The sequence below is a fragment of the Mixophyes fleayi genome, chromosome 8 (assembly GCF_038048845.1).
Source record: "Mixophyes fleayi isolate aMixFle1 chromosome 8, aMixFle1.hap1, whole genome shotgun sequence".
Lineage (NCBI taxonomy): Eukaryota > Metazoa > Chordata > Amphibia > Anura > Limnodynastidae > Mixophyes > Mixophyes fleayi.
In genome coordinates, this window is record NC_134409.1 from 28,477,065 (window position 1) to 28,500,701 (window position 23,637).

The following is a 23,637-nucleotide window of genomic DNA, read 5'->3' on the forward strand; positions in this document are numbered from 1 at the left end:
GGACAAACAAGCTGGCAGGAAATAAATACATTTACTGCAACAAAGATGAAAAGATCACGTTCTTTCCAAGGGCCTCCATATAAATGTAAATATATACCTCTAGACTGGAAAATTAATGTCTTTATGATGCAAAATAGCCTCAGTCGTGAGCTCTATTCTGCATCATTAAAAAACAAAAACTCAAGTTCTCTTGTGCAACTGACCCTCATAACCACTAGACCGACAGAAAGCAGATGTGGTACCAATATTTAATTATGAAAACAAGTTGGAACCAGGGAGGGATTCTATAATATTCTGTAGAAAATAATTTGGTAACAACATCATTTCAAGAACAACTTGTCATTCCCAACAAATACGATTCACTTTTATGAGGATGTTTCACACGGAACCAGTGTCATCTGCAGCCTGAAACAGGTACTGTCATAATGTGCAGAAACATAAATAGGACACCGTCTGGGTTAATAGCGAATAGCTGAGCAACATGTTGCTTTTGTTCTGCAATGTTCTGTAGTCACTTTGTCAGTAACAGCACCATTACATTGGAGTGTAACATTACATGCTTGTCAATAAATGTAATTATTGAGGGAACAGGGATACTGTGCAAAATGCCTTTTAATCATGTGTCTTAGTAAATATTTCGAGAAAACTAAAGTGAAAATATAACTTATGGATACAATTTTCCCACTACAATCACATTTAACGCAGACTATAAAGATGATTAAAAAACAAACAAAAAACAACACAAGTTCGTAGTCTAAGGGGTTACAAATATTCACTTTATTATAAATAAGAAATACTGTTTTATACATAAAAAAAAGGTGTTGTGTTCTGTTGAACCCCTTTCTTCCCTGGACAAAAATATATGACCACAGATGACCCCCTCCCCCTGGAACACTCTGCTGTCCATTAAAAGTCCAATATTAGACACTGCTAACCAAGAGAGCAAAAGGGGTAACACACCTCCGTGGCGAAAATTAGCAACCACAACATTAGCGTGGATGCTTCTCTGGTAGTGAAGGGCCTTCAGCAGTGGATAATAGAAGAGGCTACAAGGTGTCATGAGACAGAAGAAAGAGCGACACAAGTTGGGGGCTGCGAGGGGTTTCAGTGAGGGGGTAATTTTAGCTTTGTGCTGTAACCCCACACAAGTGTCCTCACTCCTAGCGGGGTGTGTTATGTAATGCTTCTGGGGAAACGGTGAGGAAACGTAGGAGAAGAAGAGGGAAAAAGGGACAGCTTGGAAACAAACATTAGCTAGAAATGAACGACCCCTCTCCTCCGTCAGACCCCAGCCCCCTAGCCAGGAGTGTATTTACAGAGATAGGATAACAACAGAAACAAAATAGACATTCAACTTGTGTTATAATCTGGATACAAAAAAAAAATAAAAAATAAAAACACTCACAGGAATCAAGCAAATTCAAAAAACCATTTATAGCACCAGTGTCATTAAAAAGGGGGTTTACCCTCCAACACCTCCCCAGCACACAGCGGGGAGCGGGTATGGAGTGCGTCCTTCAGAAGAGGGATTGTTGCTGTATAGAAAGATCAGGCAGAGGTATGGTGACTCAGAACCGTAGGGCTAACGGCACAGAAGCATCGTCCGCCCACCCGTTCCGGACTTGGGAAGTGGGTGCCCATCCGCTCTATATACCGGTCACCAGAGAACGGATACATGGTCATGTGACATGTACACTGCCTGTTCTCTGCAGGCAGATAAGAGGGGAACAGCCACCTATTCCCCAAGTCTATTCTAAGTGGACGGACAAATCTCCTGTGTGGTATTAGCCTAGTTACAAATAGAACTTATGCTATTCAAAGTTTTGTTAACATGCGCAATACTATACATATGCTGCTGAGAATTTGTCAATTTAGACCCCACCCCCCATCCATCTGAGAAAAACAATACCCGAAAAGGAGGAAATGACAGCTTGATAAAGGAGTACAACATTCATTACATCCATACTGGTTGGGGGCCTTATTTCAATGCCTTCAGATAAGTGACTGCAAATAAAAATTTGAATAACCCTTGTCAGCATGACAATATGAACAGATCATTTAAATAATCTTATTTAATAATTTTAGAACAGGGATGCACCAAACCTACATTTTCATTGCCGATTTTGCCTTTATCAAGATCCTTAGAATTTGGACAAATAAATTTGAATCTCCATTGTACTCTGATTTTAGGGCACAGTCATCACTTCCATGTCCTAACTGGCTATACGACAGATTAATATATTAACTTTAACATGCAAACATGGGTCCAGTTTCAGTTGTCTGCAGAAACATTTTAAGAGAATTGTGTAAAGGGGAAGAAAAAGAAAAAAAAAAAAAAACATTGAAAGAATGACGTGGTTGGCGCTTTGGCCGACTACTTTCATCTATAAAGTGTCAGAGTGACCTTGACCTCCGAGTGTCTGCGGATGCTGGTTGAGAACGGAAAAGGTCATTTGGAATAACTGAAATGCAATACATATATGTCCTGCAATGAGCTGGGTATTTCACCTGAAAAGATATTTATCAAGCAAATGTGAATGCCGAGATCCTCCTTTGTTCTGAACAGCAAGTGGCCATATTAATAATAAAAATAATAATAATAATCTACTATACTACAGAGTGCAGAAATCTCAAATATATAGCTATGGACTGGATATAAACACCTCCTCTGATACTGCCAACATATAAACTATGGTAAAGTTATATACACATTACTGCTTCTAAATAAAAATATTCCAGTGGATTTCAATGGGGGAGGGGGCAATGGTTTGAATTAGGCCGTTTGCTTCCATTAGATAAACTTCATTTGTGTGGTGTGTAGCTGTAGATGAAAGCTTTCTAAAAAGTACCCGGATGACATCATATGTTCCCTAGCTACTGTGCCATGAAAGCTTTGCTGGTCACCGGAACCTTGGGAGTGAGCATCTCTCTCGGCGTACAGTTCTGAGAGGCCGGGACAATCATATACACGGTTACATGTGATCAGGGTAACTCGTCCTAGCATCTGTATGCCCAGAATCGTAGCAATGTTTCAGGCAGACTACCATTATATAAACCAGCTCACAGCAGACGAAGAAAAAACAAACTGTGTATTTTTCCAGTCTCTGCATTAAAGGACCCTTCTATACAGCAAAAGAACAGAAGCCCATGTCCTTACCTCTGCCAGGGCTCTGTGCTGTTGGGGATAATACTGGCTGTGTGGTTACGCTACAGGGCAGGAGGCCAGGCAGTTGGTTAGTCAAAAGGGAATGGAAGGCAAAAGGAGTGTATACAAGGAACATTTATTCTGCAGACTTTTGGGGCAATAGGCCCTAATTTTCTAGAAGGTTGAAAGCATAGCTTTATTAACCACTTCTGTGCCACAGAGCACTTGGATGTATTGCATTGAAGAGGCAGCTTATTACTGAAGCGGTTAACCCTCGCTAGAAACTGTCCCTTGGCTAACACTGCAGAGCCGCCGCGTGCGATGTCACCGTGGTCTTATCACGCCATGTGGAGAGGTCGTACGGCTGCTGTTCCTCTTGCCATTACAACAAAACCTCTACTTCTCTCTGCAGTAAGAAGAACAGCAAATTCGGGTGGATGCCACTTGTACACACAGTATGGTGGTAGAGAGTTCAGGTGAAATAATATATTTCCAATTATAGCCCCCATAGAGTTCAATATTCAGAGGGCACGGAGTGAACGGTGTGTAGGACATACAGTCTGGGGTGGGTGAGTAATAAGGCACTTCACAGCCAAACGTGGAGGATGGTGAGGAAGGAAGTGTGGCTAATCTCCTCCCTTTCTCCCCAAAGGCTTTAGGGTTTCTCAATGATAGGGGTGTTGTAGCAGCCAGGAGGAAGAGTGTCTTTAATGTCCTCCAGATTATCGATGTCTCTGAGGATCTGGTCAATGTCTTGCTGGTAGACGAGAAGGGCTGCATCCTGCTGCCGCGCCGAATCCTCCAACTGCGCCACCTTGCGGTCTAGATCGCTGTCCCGGAGCTGGTTTTTTGCATCATCTAGTGTCCTTTCAAGCTCGGTGAGCTTACCTACGTCCACAGAATCCAGCTTACCTGTTATCCAAAACGAGAACCACATTAAGGATTGTATGCAGTATGTACAGGCAAGCTGCCATTTAACATTTTCCAAGTATTTACTCTTTTTTATTAACGGGTCCCTCTTCCATAATGCATGCCAATCATCATCATCATCACCATTTATTTATATAGCGCCACTGATTCCGCAGTGCTAATAGGGGAAAGGAGAATACAAAATCCAGTAAGGATTTTGTATTCTCCTTTCCCACATTTTGCATTGTACAGTTTACAACATACAATGTTCGCACAGTCAGTGCTTAGTGTAGCAGATTTTTGTGCTTTTTCATGGAAAGTCAATCATGACTAGACATTTTACATACTATTTACCACCACTAATAACTGATCAAATGCAAAAGGTTTTTCTTCCTTATTTTTTTTATTATTTTTGATTTCCCCTCATCTTTATAGATTCTACAATAACTGTATAATATTTGTCATCACTCCAAAGATGTACAAAGGTATGAACATCCATTGTGAATGAGCCACCTCCCCCCAAAACTGAATAGAGAACAAAATCCATATTAGTAATGTGTGTGTGTACATGTATGAAAAAGGTGCAAGATACTCCCAAAATGTTGCTGATCTTGGTATGGTCTAACCAATAATTCACTAATGGATATAAGTCCCAAGAGTGTCCTCTTATGCTATACATTATCTTTATCCATTTTTGGGCAGCTTATTAGTGCACCACGCATGTTTAATTATATTAGAATTGACAGATATATATACATACATATATATACATATACATACATACATATATATATATATATATATATATATATATATATATATATACACACACCAATTCTAATCTACTATATCTATCTGTATATGTTAACAGTAACCAAATAGTGCTCAACCCAGTTTTGTGTTGAAGAGTCAATATAAAATGATCAGGATGACCGGATGTAGTTTCAGTTCATATTTCCCCTAACAGGGTCAGGAACCGTTGATTTTCAGATGGAGAGCAGGGAGTCCACTAAAATAAGGATCGGCCACAGAGATTGAGAGCAAATACCTCAACAGGTTTCGTCTCTTCAACCTGCTCTCAATCTCTATGGACGATCATTAATCTAGTGGACTCATTGCTCGGGTTCCTTATCCTGTTAGGGCAAATATGAACTGAAACTACATCCCGTCATATCCTGACCAGCATGTCAGAAATACAGATAAGCTTTTAAACCTTTTATGCTTTGTGAGCGTAAAATCGATATGTGTATACTGTATTGTATATTAAACTCTTGTGTCAAAAAATGACTACACCATATGGTCTTTCTATCTTTCACAAGAGATAAACTGTGTGGATCAAGTGTATTACAGCAACAAGAACTATAATATATAAGCATATTTATTATTTATACCTGGTATGCACATATACCTTTGGTGTGCTAAAACTCATCACTCACAGAACATACTGCAGTATCTTTGGTATCCTCTGTTCGGCATATATGACCGGAGTATATTGACAAGACATTCCCTGAAGATCTTGGGGCTACTTACAGATGTGCGTTATTATTATCTATATCCGGTACGCATATTGCCAACACCCAGTCAGTTTCAGGGCATAATTCCTAATCTATTACACTATCAGGCCCCCTTTTTCCTTCCCCATCTGTCTCTCTCTCTATATATCTATGGATACACGTACAGACAAAACACAGAAGTTAAATGACCACTCATTACCAAGCTGGTTGAGCAGCTGATTGATAACCTCGAGGACGCTGTTGACAGAGCCCTTTGCTTTCCTGGCATTCTCTTCTGCTTCTTGTGCTGCATCGGTGGCCTAGTGGAAAACAAGGGTCATTATATCATCATCATTAATTTATATAGCGCCACGAATTCTGCAGCGCTGTAAAGAGAGGGAGAGGGACAGGGACTAGGGTCAATTTGATAGCAGCCAATTAACCTACCAGTATGTTTTTGGAGTGTGGGAGGAAACCGGAGCACCCGGAGGAAACCCACCAAACACAGGGAGAACATGCAAACTCCACACAGATAAGGCCATGGTCGGGAATTGAACTCATGACCCCAGTGCTGTGAGCCAGAAGTGCTAACCACTTAGCATTATATACAGCAAGTATGCAGCACGTGGCTCCTCCCTATTTGCCCATCTTTCCCCAGAGAGCTCACCATGTTAGCCATCATCATGTCATTGTCCGCTTCAGCCTGCTTCTTCTTCAGCTGGTTCTCTGCATCTTCCAGCTGACGCAACATATCTTGCAGCTCTCCATCTAGATTGGTCACATCCTTAAACGTTTTGTCCGCGTCCGATCTGGCTGCAGCAGCGTTCTGAGCACAAGACAGGTTCACGTCAGGTACATTATCAGCAGCCCTGACACTTGGCAGACCATACGCCTGCATCAACTAGTCTCACTAGGTAGAATTCTCAAAATAAAAGCTTCTTATAAAGGATCAGCCCATTTGAAAAATCAAAGACTGAGTGTTAAGGAGAAAAAAAAAAATTAAACAAAAAATTAGCAAAATGTTTAGCACTTCCTAAATCTATTCTAATTTTACCAGATATTTGAGAAGGGCCGAAAAGGCGCTAGAACCTCAAAATTTTCCATTGCATCTAGTACAAAATCGCCCTGTCCATATAAAGTCTTGGGGAAGTTAGGGAGTTACGAAACTCCTTTTTGCATGTTGGGTCATATTTTTGGGACTCCAGGACCTGATCACACCCTCCAATTACTATTAGAAAATATCCACAAGCTATAGTATTGTGAGAAGACTACATTAATAGGCAGGACTGACAAAAGGGCTCTGGGGGAGAAGGAATTAGAGACAGGGAGAATGGGGATATTCTGGATGGGGAGGCTCAGCAAATAGATTAAGAAACAGTCATACAAAACAGGGGATGTCATAAATCATATTATTTGCACTAGATGACTACTAAGAGAACACTAATGGAAAAAGGGTTAGTCTTTAAAAGGAATCTTCTTAATTATTGAAATTTTAAATAGATTTGCTCTTAAAAATCAATAAAGCTTCACTACCACCTACATTATAATGTATCAATTAAATATTCTCTTGATTGCGGCTTGCGATTGGTCCTCCTGCCCTCCCCCCCATCCCCTACAACACAATTTAAGGTGAATGAAATTGATTTGCTAGTCTGTAATACAGAACTGTCAAAGCCCAAAGAACAATGGTTGCATATAGAGACACCTTAGTAACATTTTATGTAGGTTATAGTGCAGCATTAAGGGAACATAATAAACACGGATATAAAACACACAGAATTAAGGTTTACATATACGCTTTAAATTCATTTTGTGGGACACAACATAAAAGAATTGAAGCGCTTTAAACCTCTATGGAGGTTCTGAGGGAAGCTAAAAGATGCACAAGGTCCAAATCAGGACCAAGCAGCCGGTTGGACAGCCTCTGACATAAGGATATTTTCCTAACTTGGAACAACCAAAGCTTCTGGAAACAATTTCCATTCCTTTAGTGTCTACATTTGGTTCAACCTTGAACATACACGATAGAATTTCTGAAAAGCTCAGACCAAGAATCTATACTGTTTACTGACGTCTAAGCTTGATTGAGAAAAATCGCTAAGGTCAGACAATCTTCTTAATTTAGGTTTGTGATGCAGAAAACTAAACGTCTGAAACTCTGCTAAAGGTTGTCTTGTTTTGTTGAGGTTTTGTCTGCAAGCGTGCAATTACACAAGTACTGCTGCTTGCTTTGAACATAGCAGACGCAGCTCCTAAGCTGATAATAACTAGATGGGAGAGAGATGACATTTCTCAGAAATACTAAATATAACAGATGTGTGCAAAGTCAGGAGAAACATTCACTTTCATCCTTGAGAACATACAAGCAGAACAAACAGAAGGCGGCAATGTGGCGTATAGGCACCGTATTAACCCCTACATTCAACAAACCTATTTCTGCCCCAGTATTATGATTCTGGTCCAATTTAAGGAAACCAAAATATACTGGTGAAACTTTACAGTAGGTGTCTGCTTTGCCTGGTTAGCCATCTGTCTTTAAAGACAGAAGACTACATTTATTGGCTAGTAAATCCTCTCCTTCAACTTTTACAAATATTTCTATATATATATATATATATATATATATATATATATATATATATATATATATATATATATATATATATATATATATATATATATATATATATATATTTACGCTTCATGCTGGGCTTTTTAGCTTTGTTTTTATATCTGTTTATTTTCATTGTCCAGAAATACTACCCAAAAGTTGATCTGTATCCAATTTAGAATTGTGTTGTATCCCAGGACAGCAACAATGAAGATATAAAAACCAAAAGAACAAAACCCACAAATACTGAAAACAACATAAAGATGACAAAATAACATAATATATTTAGCTACTATTGCAGGGGGTCGCGGACAATTTAATAAAGTAAAAGCCATACGAAAGAGCACAACCCTTTTAATATCCTCCACAATGATACTACAGCTGAAAGTGGTACTAGAGAAACGTTTAGCAGATTCCTACGGTAGTTATTTCACAAGTCCGCTCCAAGACCCAACACCGATGTTCAGCTAAAGCGGATCACTTGGCGCGTGTGTACGACATTGCTTACCTTCTGGACGGTATTGGCGATTTGCTCAGCTTCCTCTGCGTTGCTCTTTGCTCCTCTGGCATCAGCATGGGCACTGCCCAGGGCAGTTTCAGCTTGGCGAGTCTTGTTGTTGGCTTCGGCAATGGTTTGGGCGATGATGGGGATCTTCCGTAGAGCAGCTTCAGCTGCCGTTTTATTATCATTCACTCGCTTGTCAAAATCTGAAGTAGAGAGAGGGAAGTTTACATCACACTGGTACTAACCGTCATACGCAGGGAGGAGGCAGAGATCAGAGAAAGACATTACCAAGCTTAGGAATGTTCTGCTGCTAATCCCACTAAACAGCCTAAAGGGTTAGACGCACTTATTAAAGTATTCCCTAACCTCTCAAGTTGTTCAGGATGTCGTTGGCCTCCTGCAGCGTGGTGCGTCCTTTCTTTGCGGCCTCCTCCGCTTGGGCTTTTGCAGCATCTGCCCGGGCCAGCAACTGGTCAGCCGTCTAAAGAGACCAGACAGATTTGGAAACAAAAAGAGGTGAAATTCTCCTGCAAACAAATATCCTGATAGCACTAAGAGGCTGCAATGTGTGAGATACATCTGAGTGGAAGAAAGCTAGTTTGGTATCAGTAATCACCTGTCCATTTACAATCCCACAAATACACCCAAATCTAGCGCCATTGGTTCACTTACAATAGTAAATCACCCCAAAGGGATCCTTCTTTTGGCTTTCAAACATCCTCCTGCAAGTTACACCCAAGCGTTGATCTTTGTAGCTGACCATTAGTCTATGCGAGTTAAAGACAGGTGCTTGTTGTACATGTATGTTTTCACTCCCTTCATAGTGGACCCAAGGGGACGTCAGAATTCGTGGCCTTGGCCTCAATTTCCCCTCCCTGTACCCCCCTCCTTCCCAATCCTCCCCATACCGACAACACACCCTTATTGTATTCTGTTCAGTTTTAGAACTTTTTTACATAGCCAGTTGTACGCAAAAACCTCTTAATGCGTTTTATTATGAATGGTTCTGAATACTTATTTCTCACCACTATGCACCCTCTTATTTACTGTGTGACTTGCTTAACTGCTTGTACAAACGGACACCATATTGTATACTGGCAACGGTTGTAATGTTGTACTTGAAAATATAAACGTCTCAAAGAAGGGACAAATGCCCTAGTGAAGAGATCTAAACGGGCACCAGAAACCTCACTACCACTCAGCTGTACACAGATGGAGAATAGCTGCGGAGAAGCACAAACCTCCTCCTTGCAGCCATTAAACAGAACTAAAAAGGAATCCAAAGTTGGATACCATGTCAAGGGGGTGAAGAACGAACACTTGGGCAAAAGGATGGCACCACTAATTGTTGGCTGTTGCGGAACAACCTGTAGTTGAATGGAAGGCTCAGCTTAAAGGACAGAACCTTGTGAGAAACCGTGACGGTTGGAAGAAACGCACAGTTTGGATGGAATGGCAATAAAACAAATGAAGGTCTAAACCCTTTGTAAACTGTGCACACCCGGAGTTCGTGTGGCTGGCGAGGGATGCAGCACACGGGGCAGATACGGGGAAAGGACCCACCTGTTGCTCACTTCTGCCTTTGTCAAGCAGACGTTTGACTTCCATCTCCCGGCCTCTCATGTCCTCACGTAGATCATCGTAGTCTCGCAGCTTTCTGTCAATCAGCAGATCCAGCTCTTCTGCCTCTTTCTGTATCTTCCCAGCCTCGTTCTGGCGGAAAAGGAAGAACATTCATATGTAAGTGTGGGACTAGATTACATTTCGAGGACATTCTGCTCCAAACCATTATCATCGTACAGGGAGTAGGTTATCAGTCTCAAAAATTTTAGAACTGTTAAAGCAAAGGAATTTCCAGATGTGCACATTTATATTGAATACCTGCACCTTTATTTATCTCAAATGTTGTTTTACTTGATTATTTTTTCTTGAAATAAAACAGTTGATTAAATAAAGGAAAAAGTGCAGGTGAAAACCTGGGTAAGGATAAGGGATAAAGGAATATGGGTACAGAGGGACAATTGTAGACATCAACAAGTAACAATGAGTTTGACCCCATCACACTAAAAACACATCACATCTCACTTTTCGGAGAACAGTAGTATATGCTACAAATCTGTCCTTGGTCTGGTGAACATCGGTCAAGCTGGCTGTATATCACATGCCGGCCTCTACCTTTGCTCCATATTAGCCATATATATTGCTGTACGTTTTCATAGTACTATTTCAGTGTCTAATCGTTGACCCATTAACTTTTCTCCAAGTGTTCCTTCAGCAGTAGAAAGTGACATTACAAACCCTCTGTACATGCAAATTCCCACAAAGTAAAACAGCACCTGACTCAGACTGATCATTAACTTCACTAGTACAAATCATTTGTACCTCTGAACTCTACTTATTGTAATCCATCCACTAAGCCCCAGATCTCCCTTTACCTGTAAGGCTGTGGTGTCAATCTTAGGAATGCTGTCAAGATTGGCATAGATCTGTAATGCACGTTTTCCTGCCTCCTCAGCCTCTGCATGCACCTTGCTGGCCTGTTTCTCCAGCTCCCGGGAGAGCTCCTTAGCCTGGTTATACCTTAGGAAAATAGCAATAAATATACATTGACTTCTATAAATATATATATATATATATTTTTTTTTATTTTTTTTTTACTTTATCGCATGAACTTGCAGCCCTGAAAGCTTTACATAAGGCTCAGTTCTCTGTGGATATACTAGGCTCCACCACTCACTTCTTATTCAGTTCTTCTATGTCGGAGGCAGTCTGGTTCTCTGCAGCCAGAGTCTTCAGCAACAGGCGGTAGGCTTCATTAGCCGTGTCGTTTGCTTCCTTAGCAGCTTTCTCAATATCACGAGCCTCCTGTGTATGTCTGAAGACACAAATTACTGGATTAGCAATAACACATTCAGACATTACACTAAATACAGTTAAGCCAATATTTTATTTAATTTTTAAATCGCAGATAAAGGAAAGCACAGCACCACAACTCATGGTGTACGTAGTGCCAGACTCCAATTACCCCTGAACTGTCTGCATCATTAGCTATCCTGTCTGACAAAAGACACATCTAACAGTTGACCTATTGATATTTTCGCTGTGGACTGCAGCCTTACTACTGCTTGTTCCTTCAGTAATCCTAAGATTCACTGTGAGAAATGGTCTGTGACACTTTCTTAGTTGTGGGTGCAGAACTCGAGCCACCTAATTAGAATTTCTGGTGCTCTGAGGAACCAGTGCAGACTCTAGTGACAGCACCCACAGCCTTGTAATTGGGAATACGATTCGGGTGTTTGGCTTAAACTCTACAGAGCTAAAAAAGCAGCCTGTGCAGGTGTCCCCTCACCTTTCAGCCAGTTTTCTTGCCTCCTCCGCCAGCAGTGTCATGTTATTAGGATCACCGGATGTCTGTGGTGGAGTAATGGACTACAAGAGATACAATAAAAGCATAAACAATTATTTAAGAATTTGCATGCACTTTGTGTGGTCAACAGTCAAAAGGGACACACAGAAAAATGGGTTGCTTTTTTCTGCGGATATAGACTGCCATTAAGAGATGCATGTTGACACAAACACACGTATATAGTATATGAATTGCATTGCATTTATTTGTTTTATTAACACCTCTCATTGCAAAGGTTACATATTATAGATACATAAACAAATAAAAAACACTAAGGGCCTGAGTCACTAAGGAGAGCAAAGCATAAAAATGGAGTAACTTTGCATCTGGGCAAAACCATGTTGCATTGGAGGGGAGGTAAATTTAAAGTGTGGGGACAGATTTATAGTTGGGGTAGGGCATGTCCTAGATGAACTTTAAATTTCAGTGTAAAAATAAAACTATCAAGTACTTGTGTATTTAGATGAAAAAACAGCCAGTATTTAACTTATGTGCAAAATAATAAAGTAATCTGCACCCCTTGCATTGTAACATGGTTTGTCCCGGAGAACATTTACTAACTTTTTTGCCTTACTTTCTTTAATGACTCAGGCCATCAGTGTGAAAAAGTTCATCAATGGCAAGTGAACGCTACACAATTGTTTATATGAAGTTTAGATTTAATGAGAATGATCTTCTGCACCTGTCTGGATCAATTTTGCTAGATTAAATGGCTTGAAATTACTTATGTTACCCATTTGTTTATGTTGCATAAAATCTTGTCCATCATTCTAGTAAGTTTGCCTTTTATACTACACAATTAACAAATTAGAAATCTGCAATTAAAGACTTAAAAAAATACAGACTGCCTTATGCATTTGTGATAGTTATTAATTGTTCATTTCTATATGGAAAAGTTCCAAAGATATGTGAAATTCTGATTATATTTGTTGTGCAGCTCAGGGGGCGAAATCTACTGTTCACTGGCACACAGCGGCTAAGTTGACCAAGAGAGGCTGATTGCTCTTGGACAGGAAGCTCCTTTATATACGCCAACTTGTAATTTAGATCTAGTGACAATTTAAGTTTAAGCACAGCCTCTAAGTGTTGAATTGTATCGATCTGTCAGACAGAATATACTGTACTTCCCCCATAACGAACATGTCCAAGGCCACATCAGGCTGTGTCTTAAACTCCACCACAACCCACCACATTCCTCCAGCACTCACCACATTAGCAATGGCCACCTTGGCTCTCTCCAGTTGCTCTCTTGCAGATTCAATGATTAGCTCTGTGCCCTCCACGCGATCCCGGGCCTCCTGAGCTTGTTTGTCGGTGTCTCGGATCATATCTCTGATGTTCTGCAAACGCTCCAGCTGGGAACTTAGTGTGGCGTTTATTTCTGCAAGGCGATCCAGCATCCCCTGATCTACATCTGAACAAAACATCCCAGTGTCAATGGGGGTTAGAAGCAAGTCACAGTTATCTAAAGATGAGACAACGTTGTACCTTTGCTTCCTTGGGCATCCAAAAGAAGGTCACTGACAGCCTTCTCGGCCTCCCTAAGCCGCTCCTCAAAACCCTGATCGGTCACCGTTTCATCACCCGTGCCCAGGTTCTTCAGGAGTTCCTCCAGTGCCTGCAGCTTCTCTCTCTGCTCCATCACCTAACGTACCACATAAAGAATACATAATCTTCTCCAGTAAATGTAATAAAGTCAGAGGAGCTAGCTACTAACGTCAATGTGTTAAATGTAATAAAACACGCACACTTGGTAACTAAATAAGATAGGTGCTCGCTGACAAACTAGGACCATATGTATACCTATTGTAATTATTGACGAATGTATTGTACAAATTTCTAATAAGGTATAAGATTGCTTTTTCAATAAAAACGGATTATCCAAACAAATAAAAAAAAAAAAAAAAAAAAAAAGGCACAAAACAAAAAAAAAAGTTTCTCGTAATACATAAGTGCTACAAATATAATGCAATATTATTCATTTACTTTACATCTATACTTCACAGATCTCAGTTATGAAAGCATCCAAAACTGACAGACAAAGCAGATCATGCGCAGTGCATTATTATTACAAACAGACAGCAGCAGAGCCACCTGGTGGCTTCAGTCAGAATAGCAGCAACAAGTTGTCTTGTGTTTAAGGAGTGATCACCACTCCAACTGTAAAAACAAAACAAAGACCCATGCTTGATGCAATACTGGGGTATGCTTCATTTGTACAATGCAGACAGTTGGCTCACCTTGTCTTTCACCAAGCGGTAGCAGGCGGGACACTCTTGACAGCCCGGGCCTGAGCGGTTGTAGAAATAGTTTTCCTCGCACTGGTCACAGCGGATTCCCACAAAACCATCTTTACAATCACAGCGCCCATCTTCCTTACACTGCAGAGTGAGCGAGCCCTCAGGATCGCAGTCACATGCTACATGAAAGACCAGAACAAGAGGTAATTGGTCTCAGAACAACAATCTTCCTTTTACATTGTCCTACAGCAAACCATGGTACAGCTCACAACTCATGGAGCAGCAGGATATAAGTACAAGAAGGATTGCGAATGCTCATACTCACGTTTACAGCCTTCTGGACCAAAACCAAAGTGGTTGGGCTCACACTTCTGACAGCGTTTGCCACTGATGCCTGGCTGGCACTCACACTGCCCGGTACGAATGTCACACTGACCGTTGGTGGATCCGAGGGGATGGCACTCACATCTATGAATACAAGTCATTCTTCTTTATGTATCATTGAAAACATATTATATATTATTTCTCAAAGATAAAAATAGGTATAAAAAAGGTTCCATTGTTTCAGACAAAGGATTATTGTAATATGGTTCTAACCTCTCACAGCCACGACCACTTTGTAGGTTGTAGAATCCAGGCTGACAGGCAGAACAATCTCTCTCAGTGACATGTGGGAGACAGTCGCACTGACCGGTCACCTGGTTACAGCTGCTCTGACTGTTCACCGTGCCATAGGAGTTACAGCTGCAGGCTGGAATGGGACAGTTAGTGGTTACTGTAGGTCTACACAGCTTTGTACTTTTACAATACCCTTGTCAATTACTTTAATAAAACAATGCTTTTAAAATGAACTCCGCATCTTACAGACCTTAGCGCATCTTTTCACTAATTTTACGAAAATAAAATGTAGTTGCAATTAGATTAATCTCAAGCGATTCTGACTTGATGTTGTGTAACACGGATCACGACTCAAAATCGCCCATATAGTCCTCAAATGTTACATTCTTAAATGTGATACCTTTGCATTTGAGGTCTGGGGTTGCTCCCAGAGGGGTTCCATAGAAACCATCCCTGCAACGATCACAGTAGAACCCAGCGGTGTTGTAGATACATTTCAGACACTCTCCGGTCAAGCGATCGCAGTTTCCCACGGCGTTTGGATCGATGTTGCTGTTGCATTCACATACACGGCAGGGGCGAGGTGCTCCATTCTGACCCAGTGGATCCCCAAAATATCCATCATCACAAAGCTCACACCTTTTTCCTATGGAGAAAGAGAGATGGTGGAATTAAGATTATAAAATGAGACCTACATTCACTGAACTGCGACAATGGGTCACTACTGGACTTCTTTATGGGCTGACAGTTTTTATACAATTTTGTTCCTTGTGTGTACAATTTAAGCTCTTTGTCATTTTGCTAGACTACGTGATACAACGTAACATCTGATGATAGACTATGATCACTTGGCTGTAAATGAGGATCTGAAATACAGGTGCTTAGAAAGGAAAATACAGTGGCATGCTGTCGGCACTTCTCACCTGTAGTCCCCTGTGGGCAGTTGGTACACACCACCTCCTTAGTGCGAGGTACAACTGCACAGCTAGATCCGCCAGGGCACGGGCAAGGCTGGCAGTCAGAGCTGGTGCCGGCACTGCTGTCTCCGTAGAACCCTTCTCTGCACCTCTCACAGTGAGACCCTGCAGTATTATGCTGGCACTCACACACACCTAAGGGAGGAAGACTTTTTTTTAACTACAGTTCTTATACACAGATGCTTCACCAATACCCCTCATATGGTACAGCTGACTACTACTTTGCTATAGATATATAAAAACATCTTCAAGGTATTAATAAAAAAAAAAAAAGGCAAAAAAAGATTATAAAACACACAGAGAAAAATCGGAGAGCATATTCAGATAATGAAGGACTATAAAAGTCTCTAGCTCCGCCTTCTCTGAAACGGAGAGAAGCTGTTCTCACCTGACTCTGGGTCACATGTGTCACTATGTCCATTGCAAGTGCAAAGCACACAGGGGCTGTAAGGTCCAAGGTTGGGGCTCTCCCTCCGGTAACCAGGCGCACAGCTCTCACAGAACTGCCCGACGTACCCTACGGGACAGCTGCAAACCTCCACCCACGGTGCGGGACCACCAGCCCCAGGCTGTGCTGTAACCAACGTAACCTCCTCCAGAAACCCAGCACCTGCAAAGACAATCATGGTTAGTTAACCAGTACTACAAAAGCTCAAAATAAAACGCTGAGGCATCGAATACACAGTAAAGAAAGAGCGTCTCTAGCCTGAAAGAACAGACATAATTAAGTTGAGCACTCTGGGGCTGCCCAGCTGTTCTAGATTAACAACTCCCAGCATGGCTGGCAAGGCTCATAAAGGCCCATTACAGCTGGAGCCCAAGAGGTTGCTTGGCCCTGTTCTCATGTCTTTCAAATCCACTTTCCACGGCTGTCCGTTCTACTAGTGGACGAACAATACACGATAAGTACACGAAGGAAAACAGAAGGCTGGTCTTAAAAGAGAAGCTTTGACTCATACGATGGAGACAAACCGTTACGCTCCACAGACAATGCCTCCAAGTAAAGACAGTAATAGCGTTCAGTTAAATTCCATGAAACGTCAGCTTGTTCTGGTCTTGTAACTAGCAATTATCTATCATTTATAAGATAAGGACATGGTGTCTAATGCCAGGGAATGTAGTTACCATCGGTTCTTTGTACACAGCTATTTTCAGGAATAATAATGGGCAAAAAATTAGCGCAAACGGTTCTTGAGCAAACAATTTGAAGAAAAATACCTTCAAACACACGTTTTGTTTTAAAGTGGCTTTTACTGTATTGTTTGGTCATAGTGGAGTGGATGGGAGGGGAGTGGAGTGGGGGCTTTTTAATTCAGCTTACCTTGTCCTATCCATACTGATAGCTATGAACATAAAATAAATAAGTCACTCTAAATACAGAATACAATATTTGATTGCAGACAGAGCAGCTAAATATTATTAAAGGTATCACCGGGGTAAGTGCTCAAAACACATCTATCGACAAGAAATAATGACCATTAATCGCACTCATCCCATAGCTTTGGAGTAGAGCAAACGGTTCTACATCAAAATGCCTCTAGTGTGATAAAAAGGCGATTGCATAATTTTGCGATAGTAATACTTGAAGTGATCAGGATCTCAAAAAAACCCTTACTTCTTTCACTGTATGTTCCACGGATTTTGATGGTAGTAAGATTCTGAAGCATTTTCTGGAATTCAAATGGCGAGACGGACGGCCTCCATGGATAATCGGTAGCCTCGTGTAGCCTGAATTGGATACAACAAAAGGTAATTTACTCCCCCGGTAGATTACAAAAGGGATAATGCACTGTACTGTAACTCATATGTATATTAGAGGTCACAGTGAAGTCCTGTGACCATATAGAAGCACAAGATTGGATACAGGTTACATAAACATAACTAATAACTAGCAACTACTAATACTCTATAACACACAAGTTTTTCTCAGAAACAGTAAAATGTCGACATCAGAACTTATTGCTTATGCAGATATCCACGGCATTCTCTTCCGTAACTTCGAGTAGTTCTCCCAGACCCCTGGGAGAACAGGCACCTCTCACGGAATCCACCCACTTTACGAGAGTATCAATGATGCGATTCACAGAGAATTCTGCAGCGTGATAGCGGGACTTTGCAACGCATGGGGATGGGGACAAAATGATAAGATTTGCAACGCCATGGCCTCCTGCACTTGCCATTTTGGCCTCTCCTCAGGGATGTCCCAGAGGGGAGGTTTTTAAAGTTGGCAATATGATTTACATGAATTTCTATATATTATCCCTTCATCATCACCATTTATTTATATAGCACCACTGATTCCACAGCGCTGTACAGAGAACTCACTCACATCAGTCCTTGCCCCATTGGAGCTTACAGTCTAAATTTCCTAACGTACACACAGAGAGAGAGAGAGACTAGGGTCAATTTTGATAACAGCCAATTAACCTACTCGTAGGTTTTTGGAGTGTGGGAGGAAACTGGAGCACCTGGAGGAAACCCACGCAAACACGGGGAGAACATACAAACTCCTCACAGATAAGGCCATGGTCGGCAATTGAACTCATGACCCCAGTGCTGCGAGGCAGAAGTGCTAACCACTAAACCACCATACTGCCGTGTGCATTATAGATAGAATTAACCGTTCTTAAACTCTCAGTTCATAAACAAAGCAGATCACGCTTTGTACTGTTCTCGCAGAAACTGGCTGCCCGTAGCTCCGTCTTTACTCCTCACTAATGTAACATTCTACAATCTTCCGTTCAGTAAACAAGCAGATTTTAAGTGTGATTATATTTCAAAATATCAATTATGTACTGTGCTTGCTAACCAAAATCAGATGTTCACTCACAAACAAAACCATAAAACAGCACGCGAACTGGGGAAAGAAAGAAATGTCTGCACGGGATCGTCTGCCTATTATAGACTATTTTGCATTTTTACAAAACAAAATTTTTATTAGAACATTGTTGCTTAATGAAAAGATTTTAAAATGTCGCTGTGACTGGAAAGCTCTAAAACTTCATTTAATAAACTATTTCCAGGCTCCACTTATCAGTCTTACTCCATCATATATCACTAGCAGAATTTATTGAACTCTAGTGTTAAGTCTCCCTGACCCGAGGCAGAAAATGAATGATTGTGGGAATCTGTGTATATTACACGGGTATTAATAGAAATCAAAGGTCAGGGCATTTCTGTAGGATTTAGGAAGGTTGAGGAGGGGGGAGACATAAGTTTCTGTTCTTTTTCTGTGATTTATAACGTGGTAACCCTTTCCTTCCCACAGATCTGCCTGTCTCCACGTCAATGCAGGTGGTTATACAGTTCATTCTTTAAATGATTCTATTCCACTGCGGGAGGCACCAGTAGGTAAAAGCCCCATCCATCCTAGAGCCTGGCAGAGGACATCACACCCGTCTCTGTCTAGCGTCTGCCTTCCCTGCTCATCCCTCTGCCTGCTGGAGGCTACATGGCCGGTGCTCCAGACCTCTAGAAAGGAATGTGTTAATACACTCATTGCTAGTAAACACTGTCACTGGCATATAAACACTTGCATGACATATATCAGAACAGTCAAGTGCTGCATTTCTCTCCACATCCATCAAAGGACACCGAGGGGAAGTTATTTACCTGAAGACGTATTGCAGGGAGTTTTCACTGGGGTAGGAGTTGCCCTGAGCAATCAGAGGGACAGATACTCTTAGCCCAGCACCTTCCAGCACCAGATCTTCGGCGGAAAGACGGGTGTCCCGGCGCTCTACGCGGAAACTGAACGTCAAGTTCTGGCCATAACTTAGACCCTGTTTACCAAGGAACTTTGCTGCAAGAAAGATGAGAAGACACAAGATCATCAGGCAAACTCAATAAGCACCAACTTTAGTTGTGTATTATGTACATGACACTTGGTTAATATTTAAAAACACAAGTGTGTGAGTGGACATCCTCTTAAAATTTCCCAAGTATCGGAGGCAGAGCCTAGAACCCCTGTCGCTCTGGAGACAATCAGCACCTCCTGCCCAATATATTTCCAATAGATAATATGTTGAAATACGATTCTGACACATAGCAGCTTGTTGTGTTTCAAGAGCACCGATTGGTTAGTGCGCTACTCACGACAAGTATGTCACGTGTTTAGAGCACCGATCTGTCAGTACACTTAACACAACAGGACCCAACGTGTGGAAGGCACAACATTTTATTATCAATGGCAGCAGAAGAATTAGCCACTGGGCAGCCTATCCTGATGCCTGGGAGTCATGCCTTTGTGACAATTAAGGGAGCAGTGTTTGAGATTCAAGGGACAAAACGAAAGAGAAAAGGAGACTGTAAAACAAAATAAAAGGAAATATAACATCTAGTGGAGAGGAATAAACCCATTTTAAGGCTAGATATTACTACCACCTAATGACATCATTGGTGCCCCTGAAGTAGCAGGCTACATAGCCGATTACCTCAGCCCACCAAACATTGTGTAAAGTTGATGACAATCACCTTTCTGCTTTATGAAGCATTCTCAAGTCTAATGTGCTATGCCGTTATTAACCACTAGAGGTCAAAGCTGATAGCAACAGATGTGAAACAATGACATTGACAGGCTGAGCTCCAGCAAACCGCAGTTTTATAAAAAATAAACCACATCCTGACACAGAGAAAGCCTTTCCTTCATTAATATAATCATTTCTCTGCCAGCTACAAAAAATACATTTACCAGAGTTCAGAAGATGATCGTGATAACAGTTCATCATTTATTAATTTCCTGCAGAAAATATTCTGCTATTCCAATCACCCCATTGGAAACATTAGTGCTATTTTACAGTTAGATGTGCAAACTTCCATAGGAAAACACAGCACTTGGATATAAAAGAAAAGCCCACTCTTACATGGTACATAACACACACACTTATTGTCTGCAAGAAGTAAACGGTTTTCAGATCATTTCATCATGCAGCTCTATGTATGAAAACTGCCTTACAAAGACAATTATTTTTGGGGACATACATAAATTAGTGTCCACAGACAGTGAAAGCATCACCTCCACTTACCAGGTGCAATGAAGTAGATGGGGAAGTAGCTTTCTGAGGCGACAGACAATGAACTGGTCTCAGAAACCCAGGTTAGGGGGTACTCTGCGCCATCCCTCTGTTGTGCCAGCCACCCATCCGTTCCTGAAAGAGACAGCACACAATTATACAAGTACAAAGCATGTTCCCCTGAGGAGAGCTATAAGATAAGACATCACCACAATCCATCCTTACAGGTCTTATAACGGCGCCTCGACACAATGCAATCCAGCCGTTCAGCTGGTCAGCAAGAGCCCAGATCTGTGGACAACTTGGCCACACATATGCAGGGTAAAAGAAGAGTAAGAAGGACTTCTACCCTCTGCAGGATGCCTGATCTAATTTTCTGATCAATCAGATAGGAAGGAAGGTATTTTTATTGTTCACGATGACTGCAGTCAGCTTAAGGTTATCCTCAAGATCAACAGTTGCAACGTTGTCTCTTCAAACTAGTTTACAAGCACTTTACCGTTTCTGCATTGTGGATTTACAGGAGATCGGGGTGGCTGAGGACTGTCAGAATAAAGATTAAAGCCTGAAGATTGCCTGTCCGTTATGGAAGTCCTTACATCCAGCGAAACGATTTTATCTTTCAGAGAACAAATCTCATTATGCGAAGGATAGACATAGGCTTCAATACCAGCATGCAATGCAATTTGCTATGGAAAATAACCAGGATAATGAGCTGGGTGATCCATAGGGAACAGGGCACTGAAAGTGCTACAGGCCAATGCAGCCTGTGGAAAAAAAAACAACTTCTAGGGCAGCAAGTAGAGGATGTGACACTTATTACTGTGAAACAGAAGCCAGCAGTAACACAAGGGGGGGTTTATGAACGTTCCGCTTATTTTAGGAGGTGACAGAATTTGCAAGCGTAGAGGATAATTACCAGACTCAAATGTAGAGACGATGCTGGAGACTGTAAAGCCTTCTGCGCTACTGCAGACTGAGGAGTGACCGTAACAGAAACAAGGGGTGCAGCCACGGGGATTGGCTGCGTCCATGTAAAAGAATCCAGGTTTACACCTAAATAGAAAAATGTCAGAGTAAAGTTTCACATGTATTGGAGAGGAGGGTGTAGAAAAACAAAACATTAAGCGAAGCTGAATCTCCATTACAAGCTTTCTCTGATCTACTGACAGATTGCTTTACCCAGGGTGAGGCTCTTCAGTGTAGGGTAGGGGATATTGTAGGAGACGTGGTAGGATTAGATATAGTTTACAGCTTGGCCAAAGCGTATTCACTTCCTGGTGAAGTTCTCTCTGTAGAGCTTTATATGTGGAGGAGAAATCCCCCAACGCAGGTGAAGCAGTCTGCTTATAGGGGAGATTCTGTGTCACTACGTGCCTGTGTCATGCTCTTAGTCACCGAAGCACTGGTATAAAAGGGTGGACATGCAAATAGTAATCTCAGAACCAACCACTCCTGTTACAGGGATGTCTGTTTGCACACAGCCGTTACTATTTAGAACACTCCTAACCTTACTGAATTTCCAACAAAGACCTCAAGAACGCATGTCAAAAAACATGGCTATTAAGAATATAAAACAGCCCCCCAAACACAAAAAAACATGAGTAGGCTTTTATTTCCAATTCTATGTTTCTAGAACAATCTACACAAAGGAGTGTAATTAATATGTGGCTATTAGCAGAAATGCAACCAGCCATTAGCAGTAGACTGGCCACCTGTAACATCTGTTTGCTTGGTATGGGTTACTTTTATATGTTCTAATATTAACAAGCAGAGTGTAAAATTTTCTTTGTACTGCTAAATTTCTTTTTGCTGTGCTCTTTATCAGCCTTCCGTACTGCAGAACATAGTATTGGAATGCATAGGGGGGGATAAATCTCATGAAAAGTAGACATTTGTGTACGTTACAAGCCAGCTGTTAATGATAAGGCAAATTGCATTTTAGGTGTAGTCTTCCTTTTATGTGAACTAGCTGTCCTTGTGACCTTTACACCCACACAAGGGAAGAGTTTGTGTGAGTGTGAGAGAATACCAAAAGTGGACAACCGTATTTGTTTCAAAAGCACAGGGAACACACTGGAACATTGTACCATACACACATATAAATGATTTGATGCTGCACTGTTACCTTTCACAGTTAAAGCCCTCTACGTTGTCTTTACAACTGCAGCGCCCAGTCTCCACATTGCATTCATCCGTGCTGCCAGCAGCATTACAAGCACAGGGTCTGAGGAGAAACAGCATTATTAAGCCCACTCCTGCATGGATTTATAACGAAGGGCGTTGCCATGTGTATAAAATACATCTGTATCTCGCCAATTACCTGCATCCGGCCTCGGTGAGCGAATGAAAACCAGGCTGACATCGGTCACACTTCTCTCCAATCACCCCGGGCTTACAGCTGCAGCGTCCATTGTTATCACACTGGGTGCTGAGAGAGCCTGTACGCAGTCAGGGAGAGGGCTATAAAATTAGCAGCACATCCAACACGGTTACAGCAGAGATTTATAATCACAGCATTTTATCAGCGGCAAACACTTAACAGGCCAACAAACTGGCTAATCTCTCCAGTCAAACCTATGTCTTACACATCCATTTATATTAATGAATAGTGCCATAAAAATGCACCAGCGAAACGCGTAACAAGCAGGTTGCATGGCTGCCCGTTTCTCGCTTGCTTATACAATACAAACTACAGAGCGGCACGATTCAAGTTAGCGA

The 23,637-nt window shown here is 41.5% G+C and overlaps 1 protein-coding gene across 1 annotated transcript in view; it reads right to left on the bottom strand.

Annotated features, from left to right (window-relative positions):
• Nucleotides 1-755: 755 nt before the first annotated feature.
• LAMC1 (laminin subunit gamma 1) overlaps nucleotides 756-23,637 on the bottom strand; it is an 81,132-nt gene continuing 58,250 nt past the window's right edge. Inside the window, exons 6-28 of the mRNA XM_075182254.1 lie at nucleotides 23,240-23,357; nucleotides 23,045-23,143; nucleotides 21,836-21,972; nucleotides 20,929-21,051; nucleotides 19,517-19,706; nucleotides 17,520-17,632; nucleotides 16,293-16,514; nucleotides 15,851-16,039; nucleotides 15,328-15,573; nucleotides 14,907-15,060; nucleotides 14,635-14,777; nucleotides 14,310-14,488; nucleotides 13,558-13,714; nucleotides 13,278-13,483; nucleotides 12,013-12,092; nucleotides 11,401-11,538; nucleotides 11,099-11,243; nucleotides 10,227-10,376; nucleotides 9,030-9,144; nucleotides 8,667-8,866; nucleotides 6,215-6,373; nucleotides 5,768-5,867; nucleotides 756-4,057 (exon numbers count right to left, since the gene is read on the bottom strand). Coding sequence (XP_075038355.1) covers nucleotides 3,801-4,057; nucleotides 5,768-5,867; nucleotides 6,215-6,373; nucleotides 8,667-8,866; nucleotides 9,030-9,144; nucleotides 10,227-10,376; nucleotides 11,099-11,243; nucleotides 11,401-11,538; nucleotides 12,013-12,092; nucleotides 13,278-13,483; nucleotides 13,558-13,714; nucleotides 14,310-14,488; nucleotides 14,635-14,777; nucleotides 14,907-15,060; nucleotides 15,328-15,573; nucleotides 15,851-16,039; nucleotides 16,293-16,514; nucleotides 17,520-17,632; nucleotides 19,517-19,706; nucleotides 20,929-21,051; nucleotides 21,836-21,972; nucleotides 23,045-23,143; nucleotides 23,240-23,357 — 3,620 coding nt within the window. The 3' untranslated portion in view covers nucleotides 756-3,800. The remainder of the gene's footprint in view (nucleotides 4,058-5,767; nucleotides 5,868-6,214; nucleotides 6,374-8,666; nucleotides 8,867-9,029; nucleotides 9,145-10,226; nucleotides 10,377-11,098; nucleotides 11,244-11,400; nucleotides 11,539-12,012; nucleotides 12,093-13,277; nucleotides 13,484-13,557; nucleotides 13,715-14,309; nucleotides 14,489-14,634; nucleotides 14,778-14,906; nucleotides 15,061-15,327; nucleotides 15,574-15,850; nucleotides 16,040-16,292; nucleotides 16,515-17,519; nucleotides 17,633-19,516; nucleotides 19,707-20,928; nucleotides 21,052-21,835; nucleotides 21,973-23,044; nucleotides 23,144-23,239; nucleotides 23,358-23,637) is intronic.